The 17981-nt window shown below is 37.3% G+C and overlaps 2 protein-coding genes across 6 annotated transcripts; both read right to left on the bottom strand.

Annotated features, from left to right (window-relative positions):
- Nucleotides 1674-4295, bottom strand: LOC18610382. The gene is made up of 3 exons (XM_018114726.1): nt 3450-4295; nt 2747-3265; nt 1674-2380 (listed from the first exon to the last, which is right to left on the bottom strand). Exons 1-3 carry the CDS (start codon nt 4000-4002, stop codon nt 2046-2048), a joined length of 1407 nt encoding a protein of 468 aa, XP_017970215.1. The 5' UTR covers nt 4003-4295; the 3' UTR covers nt 1674-2045.
- On the bottom strand, nt 9807-17119 carry LOC18610381 (transcription termination factor MTEF1, chloroplastic). 5 transcript variants are annotated; one of them, XR_001926824.1, is made up of 3 exons: nt 16244-17119; nt 14339-14411; nt 13534-14187 (listed from the first exon to the last, which is right to left on the bottom strand). XR_001926824.1 is itself a non-coding variant. In XM_018116487.1 (2 exons), exon 1 carries the CDS (start codon nt 17080-17082, stop codon nt 16255-16257), a length of 828 nt encoding a protein of 275 aa, XP_017971976.1. In that variant the 5' UTR covers nt 17083-17119; the 3' UTR covers nt 9807-9822; nt 16244-16254. The 5 variants fall into 5 exon arrangements, 4 of the variants coding, with proteins under 4 accessions (XP_017971976.1, XP_017971975.1, XP_017971973.1 ...); XM_018116487.1 differs by lacking the exons at nt 13534-14187; nt 14339-14411 and adding an exon at nt 9807-9822; XM_018116486.1 differs by lacking the exons at nt 13534-14187; nt 14339-14411 and adding an exon at nt 11407-11699.

The following is a 17981-nucleotide window of genomic DNA, read 5'->3' as shown; positions in this document are numbered from 1 at the left end:
TTTTGTTACCTAAAGTTTACAACATACATGTCAGAACTCATTGGTTATTCTGAATAAAAAATGATACATTGATAAAATTTAAAGTAATAGTGCAACACTATAATTTATATTTAAAAATTACATAATAATTTATTAATTTTTAAATATTAAAATCATAAAAAATAAAATTCACATAATACGAAAAAAATTATGACAAGTAGAAAATAAAACCCACATATGACATAATAAGAAAGAAAGAAAAAGAATATGGTTGATGATTCGTAGAAATTTGTGGAAGAAAATCAATAAAGATTTAGAATATATTAGTAAATAGAATAAAAATGAAAAAATAAATAAATAATATAAATTAAAAAATTAAAAAAAAAACTTTAAAATTGAGTCAAGCATATGAAATTTTTTTTTTGTTTGTATTAATTATTGAATAAAAAATTATTTTACGGGAGCCATTAAGAGAATTTATAAAAAAGCTTAAAATTTTTATATAATATAAAAAAAAAATTTTGAAATGGCCCGTTTCTTAGGGAGGTTCCGCCTCTTATTGGTACATGACTCTTTACTTAAAAAGTAGAGTTCAAATTTCTTTTTTCCAAATAGAAAGAAAAAAAAAAGTGCCATGAAAAAGCCATTATAGTTAAAATATAATTCTTGTAGTCCAAATAAAGGCCCAATATTTTACCAAGGAATAACAAAAGAAGGAAAAAAAATGAAATGGATATTGGGCCAAGCAGAAACACAGCTGGATCCATGCTGTTAGAGCCAACAGTTTCCTTTCTGTGTTTCTTCTTTTGAAAATTCATTGGGCTAACAGGCACTGAAAAATACTCTAGGGGTGAGCTTCTACATTATTTTTATTTGGGAATTGGAGAATTCAACTTTTTTAAGTATGAAGATCATATATTAATTATTGAACTAAATACTCGAATATTACTTTAGGATGAGCTTTAGTATAAGTTATACAAGTGGGCCAATAATAAAATGATTAACTCATTGAGAAGAATCATTTTTCTATAATTTTGATGCAAAAGATACGTATATTTATTATTAAATCAAATATTAATGTAAAAATACAATACATAATGTTTGGGAACTTTTTAGGCAGTAGAAAAACAAGCAGCTTATGGTATACATTCCCATGTGAATGGCATGAATCCTGAGAAAGATTCTGCTGATGATGGGAGGAAATGCTGTTCAACAGTTTTTCCATCATGAGTGCAAATGGAGAGAGGTTGTTTCTGTTTGCATAATTTGTGCCTGAATTTTGCAGGCCCATGAGAAAAGGATGTCTTTAGTTCAAAGTTTCAGTTTCTTGTTTTGTCTTTAATGTTTTCCTTTCACCATCATCATGTTCATGCCCCCCATATGATGCTCCGTCTAATTACTATTTCTCTCAATATTTTTATGATTTTACCCATGAATTGAGGAAACCATATGTGAAGCAGTGAATGAGCAAACAAAAATGACTTGTTGGTTGGATGAATTCCTTTTGTTTGATTAATGTGTCCTCATCTGGGGGGTTTTCAATCTCTCTGATTTCTGTGTCTTATCCTCATTGCTTTTCACTTCCATAATTCCACCCAGAAATCTTTTAACTTATTGCCTTTTGAAGTTTTGTTCACATAGATATTTACCAATATTATATAAAATCAGGATGGGGGGATGTCCATTTCAGGTACTAGGCCAATGGCTCTGGTTCATATGCCATGCTGATTATTATTCATATTTTTTAAAAGAAACAAAAAGGGGGAAATAACAGGAAAAGGCGGCATGGTTATTTGGGAGAATAATATAAAATTTATTTTGTTTAAACTTTTGGACAAGGTCTCGGGAGAGAAAGGGTGGGTGATAACAGGAAAAAGATGCTGGGGGATATGACTTGGGACAGACTAATGCAGAGATGAATCTACTGTCACCGATCTGAAAAAACAAATCCTCTCTTTACCTCTAATGGCCTCTCAGTTATCTTGGAGCACTTCCACATTAAGGTGGAAAACTTTTCCAGGCCCTTTATTTTTTAGGCGGGGGTGTGGGGGGGTTTTAGCTAAACTTCATGTGGCTCCTACCCCAAGAAAGTCAATGAATGGTGGTTGAACGATCTCATAGTGGCTGTGGCTGTGGCTGTGGCTGCTGGCTGCTGCTCTGCTCCCTGCCACTGATGATGAAGGTTCACTGGCTGAAACTTGGGGTGTTGATGCTGTGCAATCTGTGAGGCTTTGGGAGCTGAGGAAGTCTGACTGTTGCATTGCCATCATGTATGAAGAAGGCTGCTGCTGCTGCTGCTGGTGGTGGGGATAGAAACCACAGATCTGGGGTTCATCAATTGGCCTGGCACCCCAAGATCTGGTCTGGCTGAACATGCCCACCATGTCATTGCTATTAACACCTGTGTTTATCTAATGCGTTAGTCACGAAGAAGTAGCAACAAACTAAATTAACAAGGCAAAAAATGTGACAGTGAAAACATAAATGAACATGGTAGGAGTGGATTGGATCGGATTTAAAGCAGCAAAAAGGTAAAGGAAAATGGTTACATCAGTCAATGTCTATACAGCAAAAGAATAAATGAACACAAAAATCATCAAAATTGTTCAGCTGTAAGGAGAGCGAATCACAAAAGAGTAGGAAGAAATTCGAGGTAGGTTTCCAAAAAGGAAACCAATGAGAAGCAGCACAGAAACCCAAACACAAACAAAAAAAAAAACTGCATAAACATAAAAGAAGCTTGGAAGCAAAGTAGGAAGATAGCTACCAGGGAAGAAATCAAAAGGTGCCTGTTGTGCACATAACCCACTGTGAGGGACCTCGCTGCTTGAGATTGCTTCTCTCCCACTGGTCATGTGGGGTGAAACATTTGAGACACCAACATCAACCCCACCATCAGCACCGTTGAAGGTTCCAAACTGATATTGGGAGATAATGCCAAGTCTTCTATTGGGGATATTGAGACAGTATGGGGGAGGTTCTGCTTTCGTGGCTGCATCTCTGCAGACAAAGGTTGGAGTTTCTTCCATCCTTCTATAAACAGATTGACTCAGCTTCCGCCTCCTATAAGCACTTGATTGTTCTCTATACTTCCTAGCCATGATGACATGCCAATGGTTCTTCACTGCATTATCAGTTCTTCCAGGGAACAGCCTCGCTATCATTGCCCACTTGTTACCGTAAAGTCTATGAGCTTGCATTAGCCTCTCTTCTTCTTCTTCAGTGAAAGCTCTTCTATTGATCCTAGGGTCCAACTGGTTAAACCATCTTAGCCGGCAGCTCTTACCTTCAAAACCCAAAGAGACAAGAATCATACAAGGAGCGAACCTTAGCTTAGCGCCGTGATTCTAATACTACATAAGATGCCACGAAAAGAGATGGAACAACAAAATGGAAAGTTGGGAAAAGTTATACTGAAATGAATAATAAAATAATACTGCTTTTGCCACACTTTTTGGCCACTATCTTACCTGATCTTCCTTCCAACTTCTCGGCTATAAGGTTCCAGTTCTGAGGGCCATAAAGAGCTACAAGTTCCTTGAGCTTAGTATCTTCTGCAGGCCTCCAGTGGCCCCTAGCACAAAGCTTTGACTGCCCGCTGTCTGTTTCCTTGCCACTTACCCCATTCTCATTGGAGTTCTCTTCATTTAAGTTGGCATTCAGATTTATGGACCTATTATTATCTCCGAACCCATCACTACAATCAGAGTCCTTACCCTCCACAACATCAGAGCTGTGGTTTTCCTCAAAGCTCCTTGCTTTGCAGTTCCCCATGAAATGAAAACCCCAAGAAGAAGCTCTTTCATTTTCCATCTCTGAGCCCTTGCAGGCATAGCTATCCTGTGAGGAAGAAACACTTGAGCCTACGATACCATAGTTGGGACCAAGAGAAAGAGAACCCATGTCTGGGTAAACCATCCCCATTGAGGAACCAGGAGAAGAAGAGGAAGAAGAAGGAGTGGAAGAGTGACAGCTGAGTCTATTCATGTCGTCTGGTGCATATATAACACACTTGTTAACCATGCCTTCATTTCCTCCCTGACAAATACTGTTATACAACTGTTACAAAGTCATCTTCATGCGCAGATAATTAAAATAATACTATGAGAAAAAAAAAGGGTGGGGAAACAGAAACTAAAATGAGAAGCAAGTTTGACAAACAGTGAACGACTGGGAAAAAGTGAAGTTATGCTGTGGCTGGGAAAGATTAAACTTGAAACAGCAAAAACAGCTAGGGTGTGTAAGGGAAACCTACACGGCTGGGTTCCCCCTTTTTGTTTACTTGACTCCTACGAAGAAAGGGACTAAAAAAGAGTGCTTGAAGTAGTTAACCACCCTGACTGACCCTGACCCCCTTAATTTAACTAGTTCCTACTATTAAATTTGTTATTGTTTCCATCTCCTCTTCTTTTCAACAAATCCAACCTCACTCGCACGTGTGTAAGCTCCCTCTCTTTTCTCTCTCTCTTTCCTTCTCCGATGCGCAAGAGGGTTCTAGGCTGTCCCTCTCTATATTGACAAGAAAGTCTCATAATGTGATGTGTGTAAGCTTGGGGTTGTGCAGGTCTAGACACCTTTCTTTTCAAGGCAGAAATTGAGAGCTTGACACAACAGGCCCTGTCAACACACTAGTAATTAACCTAGCCCTCCGTCTCTATCAGGATCAGTCCTATTTTCAAATTTCTTTTTCTTCCTTCCTCTTTTTCCCTGTTCCGTTTTTTAACTTGAGGATTGGGTTTAACCTGGGTTTCAGTTAACCACCTGAAGTTGACCCAGCAACCAAATCCCCCAACCAAGAATTTACCGGATACATGTCCCTTCCTTCCCAACTAATAATAGCAGTACAAACAGGCCATTTGCATTAACGTCACCTTAATGACTTAATCCCTATCTCCCCCTATCTCCCCCACCTGTTCTTCTTGTCTCTTTCATCTTAGCCTTATGTCTGAATGCCATTATTAAAAACAAAGATTCTACTTAATCTCATATTGATTTAGTCCATAGTCCATCACCTAGACATCGCTACAGATGCTGCACCTGTCGACCATGAGCTAGAATATCTCCAAGCTGTTTTTACCTTTTCTTTTCACAATTACAAGATTGAAACAGTAAACACACCAAGAAGAGAATAAAAGAAAGGTAAAGAGATTTCCCAAGGTGAAACCTGATCCAGGGTTTGGGGTTAGATTCGAGCTACCTTTCTCTTAAATCTCTAAAACCCAGAATTCCTTTTCTTGCATTCCTGATGTATGCAGGTACATACATCTCACAGTGTCAGCAATGTGATGCATCAGAACAGAAAAATTAGATAAACCGATAACGAGTTTTAACCAAATTAAATAAGATAAGTGAACATCAATTATTGCAAAGAACTTAAAACAGTACAATTCAATCTTGTCATTGTTTGGGAACTTCTCTTTACAGTTTACACGTTGCCCTACACAATTATCAGCTGTATGCTGCCCACCAAGCCTCTGTCATGCGTCATGGCCTATGGAAAGTAGTATGCAAAGAAATAATAAAAAAGAAACAAGAAGAAGCTTTTTACCATAGAATTCCAGAATCCAGCTCCCATTCCTTTTACTCTCAGTCATTTTTTTGCCATTAATAGTGCGAAGGATGACTTCGTGGAACCTAAAATGGGAAACAACTTTTCGATAGTTTCTGATAACTTGAAAAGGAGGATGATGATGATGACGAGGAGTCAGGTCAGTGAAGTAACTTCACAAATAGTAAAACCTTGGGCATATTCACAAACATCAAAACCCAAATTAAACCAGTTAAAAGCATGAGCATATTTCCATGTAAGGAATGTCCTTAACCTTTAACCAGAAAATGTGAAAAGACTGATAATTTTCTCTTTCATTACATGACTTGGAATTGTAATTTGCATGAAATGGATGGTCCCATTTTTCACTAACTGGAAACCTAATGACAGACGTTACATTTAATGTGATAACAGGAATGTACCATCATTGCTGATGTTGGAAGAATTGGACAGAGTCTTTGGTCAAAAACTTTGAAAAACAAAAACACAATCCTGACTTCATTTGGGAAAACAAAGCACCCAACCCTAAAAATAGATATATAAAAAGGAAAAGGAAAAGAGTTAGACCCTCCACATATATATATATATATATATATATACATATATATACATATAAGTTTACCTTTTAGCTCTGTTCTTTGTTAAACTCTTACCAGAGGCCCATGGGGTCCCAAACCAAAGAAGGCATGTTGGTGTCCCTTACTCTGTGTTTTCCCTGCACTGCTCATTAATGGTGGGTTTTTTTTTCTTCTTCTTTTTAAACTTACTTCTTTGTATGTGAACACGCCCATAAGATCATAGGGTTGTCTTGATGTCATCATGACATTGGGAACTGGCAAGACAGTTCATTTTATTTTTGTCATATTTATCAAACATCATTGAACAAAATATTTTATACTGTCAATCTGTATTCTGAATAATAACAAACTGCTTTCTTTTTTTCCTATTTTTCTTCAGACTTGAGTAATGCCATCTATCCTCCATGCAACAACAACAACAACAGAATGTTATCACCCTACATACAATTCTTGAAAATTGGTTGTCTTTGTGCTGACTGCTGGAGACCAATGATTCATTACTGATTAAGTTGTTAATTAAAAAAATAATAATTTTGGTACATTTACAGCATGTAGATAAATGGAAAAACTGACAAATTGAAAATTTAATAAGGTCCATATATAAACCTGTAAGTTGGTGCCTGCAGCATTTCCAAGGAAGCAAAAATGACAAGATTGGACAGTTAATGATTCTTTTCTTTACTAGGTGAGCTGGACAGTTTAAGCTAATTTAGTGTTTTACCGAACAATAGACATTTGCATAATTTCTTTTCTCTCTTTTTATTATCTCCTTACTTCATATCTTATTTGATACTTTTTCATAATTTTATGTCAAAAATTCAATATTATACTATTCATGAAAAATTTTTAACTCTAAATCTTAAGGGTAAAATCAAATCATCCAAGGATAAGAGTTTAATGGAGCTGCAATACTTGAACAAAGCCACAAAATTGGAAGAACCTTGATGGGTTTCAAAGATTTTGACAGGTTGTTTCATACTGACCATTTATGAAAAATTTACAAAACATAATTTTTAATTTGCCTGAAGAAGTAACTTCTTCTTCATTAGTCAGTAGCTGCTTCAAAACAGATGATGGGAAAAAGGTTAGTTGTGACATGTGAGACCGGACAAAGGAAATTTGGGTTCTTGGGGGGAAAGAAAGCTTAGGCAATTGAATGCCCTTATTACCAAATTGAAAAAACAAAGGACCATGTAGTTACATTTTCAGGCAAAGGACAAAAGTATCACTCGGTCTCCAACTTTTCAGACACCATCGTGTATGTTAAAACAGTGTCAGGGTTAAAAAAAACATATAATAATATCTTTTTTTTTTTTTTTTTTTGCAGTATTTGGAGAATATATTGCTATCATCATGCATATCAGCTGATCAGCAATATGGGATATCTTTGCCCGAAATCAAAGCAGTGAAGCTTTGTCTTCTTTACTGCTTCAATATTTCCACGTGTGGCCCTTTCTCGCACGTGTGGAGAAGAGCCATGCATGGATCTCTCTCTCCCAAAGGCAGAAGGAGGTTTTTAAGACATAAACATAGGATGCTTCTCTTGCCCTCTTTAGTTCTTTTGTCTTGGTGTCGTGACGCCACTCGCGTTCGGAGCCAAAAGACCAAACCAGGAAAATGTTTTCACCCCATCCCACTCTCTCCTCGTTTGGATTTTGGGGAAGGGCGATGTTGTTAGTTATTGTTCTAACGCTGCCTCCTAAGCACTGGAAACCGCAAGGACAATAATGAAAGCTTGAATAAATTATCACCATAAACAGACAAGGGTTAGTTAATTGCAGCCAGCAGAAGGAAAAAGATTGATTTTGAGCTGATGGGATTTTTAAGAAAAACCATGCTCTTTTTTTGTTTTTCTCTTCTTCCTGCCAAATGCGTATGTTATCATAAATCTGTAACCAGTACGTTTATAAATGTCTAACTTAACCGACATTGACATTGAAATGCATATGAAAACCAAGTTCATGCTTGCTTAGCAAAAGATCTAAATCTTTGTCAGAGTTTCGATTGTTTGATTACTCATCAATGATACATAAATAAGTTTATAAATATTTACCTGTTATGAATAGTCGAACAATCGATGGTACTGTGCTGATCTTAAAAGTTGTATACCCTTCTGTGGGTGTGCCGTCTGATAGAGATGAACTCTTTTCTTTCACCATAAATGATATCTGAATCAATACTATTTTTTATATACCTACTTCACCCTTCATGATCATTTTGCTAAGGGCAGGTTTTAGTTTACTCCCCCAGGCTTAAGTCCATCGTCATGAAATTTGTTCCATTTCTAGTTTAGTTTGGTCATTCGCTAAACCAGTAAAACACAAGGGGTATTTCAATCTTCGAGCAGCCAAGCTAGTTTCCCAGCGGAAATTCAAATACAAGTTGTGAAGAGTTGGAAACCTCATGGCCTGCAGAAAAGCCTAAAATTTCTGAATGGAACTATAAATCAAACGGGTTCTTGTCACATGATGTGAAACTTGTGATGAAAATGTTGTTGAATTACCAAACCAAGAAGCAAAATTGTTGGATAAAAGTAGTTGGGGCAGTGTGGTGGNGGGGGGGGGGGGAGGCCTCAAGTCTTAGTAAAGAGTAGGTTTCTTGGTAAAGAAGGGAGGGATGGGGGGATGGGCTCCCACAACATTATCCTCTCCCCAAGCACATGTGCTTCAGTTGGTTAATACCGACCATAAATGAAGAAACATGCTTTTGGAATGAGCCATGTAGGATGTGAAACAGCTTTGGCTAATCAATATTTTCTGCGGGAGAGAGGGGGTTGGGGGAGCCACAATGCATGAAAAGAAAAAAGAGGGGCACATTGGTGATATGGATGACCCACCATATAAATAGTAGGGCTGATCCATAAGATTCTGTTGGGGCTGTTCCCTTGGAACCATATGGAAAAGCAAGGCCTTTGCTCCTGAAGGAGTTGAAGGGTACCCCCCCCTTTCATAGCCCCCAAGAACAAGACAAATCCAACCAGTAGAAATGATATTGCAATTTGCAAAGGCAAAGCAAAGGAAAAAGAAAAGAAAAAAGGAGGTTGGAGAGAGCCAACAAGGTAGACAACAGCAGACATCATATGCTTGGGGCTTTCGCTTCCTTTTAACATTTGTTGGATATCAAGCATGGAAGTCAGTTAACTTTGTCTGAGGTCTCAACAGCAGCTGCAGCACTTTAGGCTGCGTTGCCCATACTCTGAGAGATGTGCCTCACTCAATTCCCTATTGGATTAACTCTGGGGGGTTTGTGCAAGAAGTTATTGGCCACCATAACCCAACCAGGAAAAAGAAAAAGAGGAAAAACCCCAAAATTTTATGATTCTTTTTGTGCTGAAAACGTGATTTGCTAGTAGTAATTAAGAAAAAATGATGTACTTTTCTTTTTCTTTGTATTTCCTGGATAGAACTTTTCCAGGAAAGTTCAAAAATATAACTACAGACCCTATTGTCACAAGTCATGACGAGACTGTAAGATATGTCTTTGGAGACAATTTCCAAGGCCAACCAAGACCTGATCAGTTAGTCTCAAGGATAGCTGTAACTTCTTAAGACCCACTCCTTAAATTTGAGCGACCGATGCCTGCACCACATTAATGCTTCTCTCACCGCAACAAGGCATTGCCACATGAACTGATAGTACCTTAGAAGAAGACTGGAAGCACAAAATGTGCTTCGGTCACAACATTTCTTCTTCCATGACATGAATTGACAGCAAAACCTGAAGTCAGCATAGCTTATCAATGGATTAAAGTTAACCACGTAGTAGGCATTAGAGCCATTGGGGCTTGGAAACCATGGAAGGTTGAACATGCATGATGAAAAAAATCAAACGAAATTGGATTTAGCAAGATTCTTTGGCATTTAAGTTTTAGCAGGAGAGACAGCAGAACCTAAAAATGAAGACTACAAAATAAACAGTATCAGATATGGTGAGATACTGTAGTAGTAATAATTTCATACCCGGCATGTGGTACACTAATAAAGTTATAAAACTCAAAAACCAAATGCCAATAAAGTAGAAAACAAGCTGAAGTCAGCAGGCATAGGGGTTGGGTTAAACAGGGTTTTCATAGACTGAACTCTGTGAATTATCCATTCAGGGAGAGGGATATAAAGGCCTGGTGATGCCAAAAAAATGATAATAAAAGGTGAGGAGTTAGACTGTCCCAAGCCTTAACGGTCAGTAACCATTCTGAAACAGAAGGATCAGAAACCAAAGAGCTTTAAAAAGATATGACCTCATTGAGTCATTGTCAAAATTAATACTACATATAGTAAATATAGGTTTTGTTTCCCGACTCTTTTTTTCATGATTTGCAGGTAAGCAGGTCATAGTGAACTGGATGGTCTGGTAAGGGAGGATGGGGGGTTTTATTTATGTTTTTTTAAAGCCCATCATCAAAAAGAAAATCTTTTGACAGAAAGTGAGAAAGACCCACCAGGCCACCGCCCTCCTCTTTCTCTCTCTCACTGTTACTCTCCTTGGAGACCTGACTTGAATAGTAATCCGTACCAAGTAAAAAAAAAGGCCAAGGACCTAGGGGCAGGGCTGGGGAAAAACAAAATAAGCTATTGCTTGTTTTGTACAGTATTGATAGGGCTGTAAGATGTTAAGTAACTGTGCATATGGGCAGCAAGGGAGGGGGAAAGGACAGGGAGCTGATTTTGTTTGAGATTTTCTTTCATTGATTGGGGAAGAGACACAGCTTTACTAACATAGAGGAATTGTCTGCACCTGATGGTTTTGAATAGTTTACATAGCTTATTTGCTACAGTGTTTAAACTCTTATCCCTCTTTCTCTCTCTCTCTCTCTGAGCAAAGAGGAACAAGTGATTGTACCTGTCCACGTGCGTAGACCCCCTATCGTGCTGTTCCGAACAAACAAAGCAGGCCCAACGGTTCATGGTCCTTTGGACACCGTACAATAAAGGCTTGTGTGTTGTTGTCTATCCTTGCTACATGTATAATTTTCAGACCGGGTATAGTGACATTAACATAAGGATATATGTTATGGAAGCCTTGGTAAAAATAAAACAACAACAATGCAAGGTTTTCAAAAGCATACTAAGATTCAAGTCCCTAAGTAAAGGACCCCCCCCCCCCCCCCTCCTCTTGCTTGGTTCAAGATAAACATCTTCATCCTCTTGCAATCTCATGACTTCCAACATTTTCTCTCCCTTCTTCCTGGACTAATTTCGTGACCTTGTAATGCTAAAGCTGAATTCCGGGGCAAAGTTGTGCACAGAATCACCCTAGCACCATGCAAAACAGCAGTGACAAACCAAAAAAACCAACTGATAATGGGGTCAATGTTCCTCTTTGCTCTGAAGGGAAATGTGGGATCAGAACCGATAAACTTGCTCTCCCTACGCCTAAGCAGCTTGTACATGGTGATGTGACACTTTATTAACGATAATTGGCCGTCTGTAGGGTCCTTGACCGTTCTCGTTGGAGAGATGAATGCCTCTATACCATCCCTCCCCACCCCCAAAAAACATATAATAAACATAACCAGTACATTAGAGGACGATCATTTTCTTTGATGTTTCCCTAGCTGCTTCCCTGTCGACTATGGCATCAGCTCACTTCAAATCCTAGGGGAAAAATCTCAGCATTAATCAGTGAAGACAGTTTTGTTCTAAGATTCAATTTTACTAAAACAAAAAATTAAGACTGTAATAATGTTTGATGATAGAATCCTTTTACGAGTTTATCTATTATGGATTTAGTTCAACAATAAATACATATATTTACCATTTAAAGAACATGTTAATATCTCTTTTCTTTGAGAATAAAGGGAAAAAAGAACACCTGAGCCATAATTTAGCAGTAACAGTAAAAATTTATTGGCTAAGGATAAGACTTGTCCTCATTTAACATTGATTCCCACATTTACATCGCAATTTTGGTAAAAGAATAGCAGAAGGTTTGGTGATTAAATGTTTGGGTATTTGTTTCTATGGACAGTTCAGCTCTGGAAGCAATAATTATTTCAGTTTTGTGCTCTGTAACCCCATGACTGATGACACTGTGAAGTGTGATGGTTGTGCAGGGAGCTGGACTATACAAAGATTCTCCTGACACAGGAACGAAAACTGAAACGAAACACTCATGAATGCCCAAGAAGAGATGACAAGTTTTCATGGAAGCCAAGATACCGATGGCAGGTACATTTCTCAGAACAGAAACAAGACAGGGAATTCATGTTACAACTGATTTGGCCCAATTACAAAAGAAACAACAAAAACTACATGAAATAGGGGGAGCACGACAAGGATATGGAACAGAGAGTCATGTGGCTCTCCCGAACTGTAGCGAGTTCGAGTTCCCCACCACTAGGAGACAGAATATCATCATGTCAATACTAATAGCAATAGAAAACTACAGCAGAAATGTAGGGATTAGTAACATTTTTATGCATCAAAGCCTGCATCTGGCAGTTACATAAGTAGAGCTTTCGTTTCATATGGGCAGTAAGTATGGGAGAACCAATTTATATTGCAGATGCTTGGCTATGGTGGCTCCAATGACGAGCATATCATATAAGCTTTCATATGCTTCACATAAACTAAGCAAATGACTATCTAACCAACAGATTTCATTATGGTCAAAGTTCAGATACCCATATCACTCAGAGTGGTGTCCTTGATACAAAGTTTCGAAGATATAATATATGAAAGCAGATTAAATTATACAAAGTTGTGTACAGAAACTTGTTATTTGTTAACAGTCAGAAAATATGAAAGAAATCAAAGATAAATGGCCATGACCAGTTGCTCAAATTCAACCTTCTGAAATGTAATATGTAAATATTATGTTACAGACATTGCTCCCAACATAAGGTGAGGCACCAGGCTCCAAAGTTCCGCAAACAGTCTATCTATGATGCATAACCAACAAGGGCTGAAAAGATGAACTAGGTAGAAAAATTAAAAGCTTTGATCTTCTTTTTTTTTTTTGGGGGGGGAGGGGGTGGCGTGGGGGGGTGTGGTGTTGTGGGGGGAGGGGATGGAGATGAGAGAAGGGAGTACAGAAGATAAAGATGGATGAAAAGCATTACTAAGATGAGAGGAGAGGACAGAAAATAAAGATGGATAAAAAGCATTACTTAGATGAGAGAAGGGAGGAAAGAAAGTAAAGATGGATGAAAAGCTAAAAAAAGAAGAGATCTGTTGATTTCAAAGAGAAAAAAGAGGGGAGGGAGAAATGTGTCTATGCATTTAAAAGACAGGCAGTTCAACTTCACATAAAGGCGTAGGCCATCTTTGGTGCTTTTAGAAGCCATCAAATTAATAGTCCTCACATTCAAACTAAAAGATAAGAACCAAATTAAATTCACTTCCCAAAAAGCATGTTCAGCTATAAACCAATTTAACTCTTTCCTTAGAGTATGCATATCCTTTTATCCTTCTTCCTAATGCACAAAAATGGAGCAAAAGATAAAGGCACCTCTCTCATAAATTTCAGTTTTTCCATAATTCAAAGAAATTCCAAAAGCATCGTGATTTCATCGGCTTTTTACAAGAATATGACCATTTTTTTTTTTTTGCATATGAACAAGGCCAAGAGAAGAAGAATAGCTAAACTGTGGACCTTAATCCTCCGTTGGAGGGATAATAACCACTGGCAAAACCTGATCTACTATTACACATGTTGAGAATGATCTGTGCTGCTTCCTTCAGAAAATAGTTGACAGAACTTTCAAGAGATTTCACCATTTTGACATACTGCAAGTATTTTAACTACATTGGTTCTCGTAATCCTGCAAGTCCAAGTATCCTCTTAGCAGCATTTCTTATTTCCAGCATGCTATATTGGTTCTCATAATCCCTGAAGTCCAAGTATCCTCTTAGCAGCATTCTCTTATTTCCAGCATGCTAAAGCCCTCGAGTCGATAAATTAGAGTAAAGGCCACCTTACCATGAATAGAAATAATACTAATCTGTTGGACTAAGGGGATCTCCACATCAATTACAATCAAGTCCTGTATTAAAACCCCATGAAGCATCTAAGGCACCACCTTCAATGTATACCAAGCGGCCCTCCAAGTAAAGAGCATTATAATGACACAAGCCAAAATTCCTAGCAATGATAAAAACGAAGCTAATAAATAAAAGTAAAAACCAAACTATTAGTCATTGTACTTATCCCTGTCAAGTTACTGAGTATCATATGTCACTCACAAAATAATTCTTTGTCAATTAATCATGTGTAATAGTATTTTACATTATACCTAAAGCAACTCGACTGCCAAGTGACAACAAACCGTGCCTTTCTGTCCATTACACCCTTAAAAGGACTAGTCCCTAGTTCCTAAGAAGAAAACATATATGAAATAGAAATAATAAAAGTGAGACAGCTGCCAAAAAATGAATTGGTTAGTTTCTTGGGCATGGGGGAGGGAGTGGGGGAAAGAGAAAAAGAGAACTTCCCAACATGCAGACACACCCCCACACAAAAAGGTGGAGAGCCAGGGGAACCTCCACCACTATGACATAAGAAAGTACTGAAAAGCAAAGATTAAATTAAAACATGATGATGAAATCTCCTATAAGAACAAGAAGTGCCTGCTTGTAACCAAGATATCCCTCAGCTCAGTAGACACCTCATAGCTCCTAGAACTGAAAGGGTCTAAGCCATAAAATACACAACAAAAGATCTAGTAAGAGTAGGATTTGAAAAAGAGAGAGAGAGAGAGTTTATTTAACAAGCTCCTCTTATGCAGATTACCAGTAATCACTGGTTTACCACTTAGGGCCCATTATAGGGATGGCAGTGACAAGTGTAAGGAATTTTGGAGGCAGGGGAGGTGCAATATGATATCACCTAAGTTTTTTGGTATAGAAAAAGGGAGGACTATGGGAGGGAGATGAGAGGAATAAATTAACATTCTAGGTCCCAAATCTGGCGACCTTTAAGCTCTACTCTTTGCTTCTAACAGTTTTCAATACCTACATTTTTGTTTCTATTTGAACATTGCAAAGGGTAAATAAGATGCTTTACAGGCACCCCAGCTTCAGAAAATTTTCAGTTCTCAAAATCTTTTTGCAGCTTCTGTTCTTGCTTATATCTTTGCTCACACTTTTTATGACTTAGCAATCCCACCCAGCTAACAGCTAGTTTCAGCCTTATCAACAACATTAATAGACCCAATATAGTAAAGTGACGGTTGAATCTAAAGAGAGACAATATGAAAAAGTTAAGGAGATGGTTAAAGTAGATTTTTGAGCACCCTTTGAGAGCTTAGCACCATTGCATTTATGCTAAAAAAAGAGCAAAAACATTACAAACGTAGCACTAGCCCTTGAAACAAATTTCAATTCAATCTCAGCAACGGAAACTACATATCAAAATGCTTCTTATGCTTTATCAATCCTTGGGTCTCTCAAGAGTTAATATAGTCACAGGACAACCATTTTCCTTTTTCATCTCATTACTCTATATGTTACTAAAAGATTTCAATTCATCCTATGACTATTTATTTCAAAGTGGACACCGTTGGAGCAGCCAAATTTTGAAAATTGGAACCAGTGTCAAATTACCTTCTCAACTCATTGTTGGATTGCAGAATCCTACAATGCTAGGACACTAAACTGATCAAGCTGTGCAAGATAAAAACATGATAGACAGAGTTTACCCTCCAAAAAAATGAGTTTATCAGCAAATGGCTGAACTGTCATCACAATACTTTCCACTCTCTACAAATTAAAAACTTATACATGAAGAGCCTCTTAGAATTCCATAAATTTTGCCAAAACACAGCGAGACATGTTCTCTATAATATCTTGAATATTGGGGAAATGTAAAAACACTGAACCTCAACTATTCATGCATAAGCAACTTAATTGACTTAAAAGGTCCCAATGCAAACATATTACCATATCTCAAGCAAGAAAATATTCCAGCATAAGATTCCAATCTACTCAGTTTGTAACCTTCAAAAAGGCTTCTTTTTATATATATATATAAAATTAAGCTTACCTTGCACCTTTCCGTGGCTGCATAAGATTCAACCTCCTCTATCACATAAATATCACAAAAACTATACATTCTTCCATGAGAAACGTAGTAATTATGAACAATTACCAAATTTGACTATCAAATTAGAAACAAAAAGAACTGGAAAAAAAAAACTTACAACAAAAAGGTCTATCTCCTTTGAACTCTTTGCAACCGCATCTCAATCAATCTAGCATTGAACTCTCCATCACTAACCTTTAACATCTTCGACAAAGGCAACTTAAACCCATGTTCCACCAAAGCTCTATGCCTTGGCTTAATCTTTTTTTCTAAACTAAACGAAAAATACTGAGGAAACCTTTTCAATTCCTTCAAGTCACCTTCCATTTCCTCCAAGAAAAACTTAACTTTAGGCCTCATATTATTCTCCACACTCAAAGTCAGCAACCCGGGTGACCTCACCACCATCCGGTTCACCTCCGGCTCGTCAAAACCCAGAGACTGAAGGAAGCTAATTTTCGGTTTCAAGGTGTTTTCCACGTTGGAAACCAAGAGAAGGGTAGTATGGGAATTCAAAACAAGGCCGAGGGAAGTGAGGAAACGGAGCGCTGGGCGGAGTTGGGTGGTGACGGAGGAGAGCAAGAGGCGAGGGCAGCGGGAGAGGGAGAGAGGAAGGCGTGGGAGAGGGAGAGGGACTTCTTGAAGGAGGAAGTTGATGGGAGGGAGAGGGTCGGAGGTGAGGAGGAGAGGGTACATGTCGATGATACGGCCGATGGAAGTGCGCGAGAGGCCGAAGGAAGACAGGGAGTGTTCGAGGGAAAGGAGAGAGGAAAGAGGGGTGGAACGGAGGGAAGGATTCAGGCGGAGAGCTTTGTGAGGGTCGATGTTTAAGGATTGGAGGTAGAGGAGTTTCTGGCGGAAGAGGAGGCCGCCGTCTTTGGCCGTTGGCGGCGCGGAGGGTGGGATTTTAAGGAGCAGTTGAGGAGGGAGTTGGACTCTGCAACTGCTAGTTAGCATTTTTGGTTTTCCCGGTGTGCAGAAAGGAGAAAGCTTTTCGCGGATTTACCTATCTACAAATATTAAAATTGGATAAATTCCATCTACAACCATTACAGTTTCAACTTTTTCAATTGCATCCTAACATTTCTTTTTTTTTTCAATTCACATAATTCAATTTCTTTTTTCTCAATTCATATTTTGTAGATAACTTATGTTATTAATTTTATTCAGTAAAATTATAAAAAATTATTTAATTAATTTATATTTAATAATATTTTATTATTTATTGAAAAAATTAATAATTTAATCTCTCGTAGAATTGAAATTATACATAAAATATTAATTAAGAAAAGAAAATATGAGAGCTAAATTATAGATTGTCTCTATCAAAATTTAAGTGTAAATTCAACTTGACTCATTCGTTTAAATAGTATTTTATTTATTATAATTTTATAAGTATTTTTTAATATTCAAAAATATTTAACTAAAAATAAAAATATTTATTTATTTATTAATAGGATAATATTCTAAAACTTTAAACAACTAAAACTAGTAAATTTCTTTATATATATAAAAAGAGAGAGGGTTGAATTTCTAGTTATTTTTTATGATTGAAAAATATTTAATTACACATTTGATATCCGAAATATAATGAAATTATTGATATAGTATTTGAAAAAAAAATGTGATTAGATACTCTTACTTTCTCATGTACCTTCGTTCCTCTTTCTCCTTAATTTTTCTCTGTCTCGATTTTTATTTATATTTTATGTTTTTAATTTCAAAAGTAAAAAAAATTTAAAAAATAAAAATAAAAATGAAATAGTATTTTAAATACGTGGTGATGCGATTGTTTGTGGTTTGATCGAAAAAGTACAAATTACTTAATAAAATTAAAAGTTTATGGAAATAATTGT

This window comes from Theobroma cacao, chromosome 2, assembly GCF_000208745.1.
Source record: "Theobroma cacao cultivar B97-61/B2 chromosome 2, Criollo_cocoa_genome_V2, whole genome shotgun sequence".
Lineage (NCBI taxonomy): Eukaryota > Viridiplantae > Streptophyta > Magnoliopsida > Malvales > Malvaceae > Theobroma > Theobroma cacao.
Note: the sequence above shows the minus strand (reverse complement) of the source record. Positions and strands in the feature narration are given on the sequence as shown.

Coding starts and splice junctions, on each gene's coding strand:
- LOC18610382 (XM_018114726.1), bottom strand. CDS start 4,002: ATGGTTAACAAGTGTGTTATATATGCACCAGACGACATGAATAGACTC. Junction 3,266..3,449: donor GAAGTTGGAAGGAAGATCAG/GTAAGATAGTGG, acceptor TGGGTTTTGAAG/GTAAGAGCTGCCGGCTAAGA. Junction 2,381..2,746: donor ACCTTTTGATTTCTTCCCTG/GTAGCTATCTTC, acceptor AGATAAACACAG/GTGTTAATAGCAATGACATG.
- LOC18610381 (XM_018116487.1), bottom strand. CDS start 17,082: ATGCTAACTAGCAGTTGCAGAGTCCAACTCCCTCCTCAACTGCTCCTT.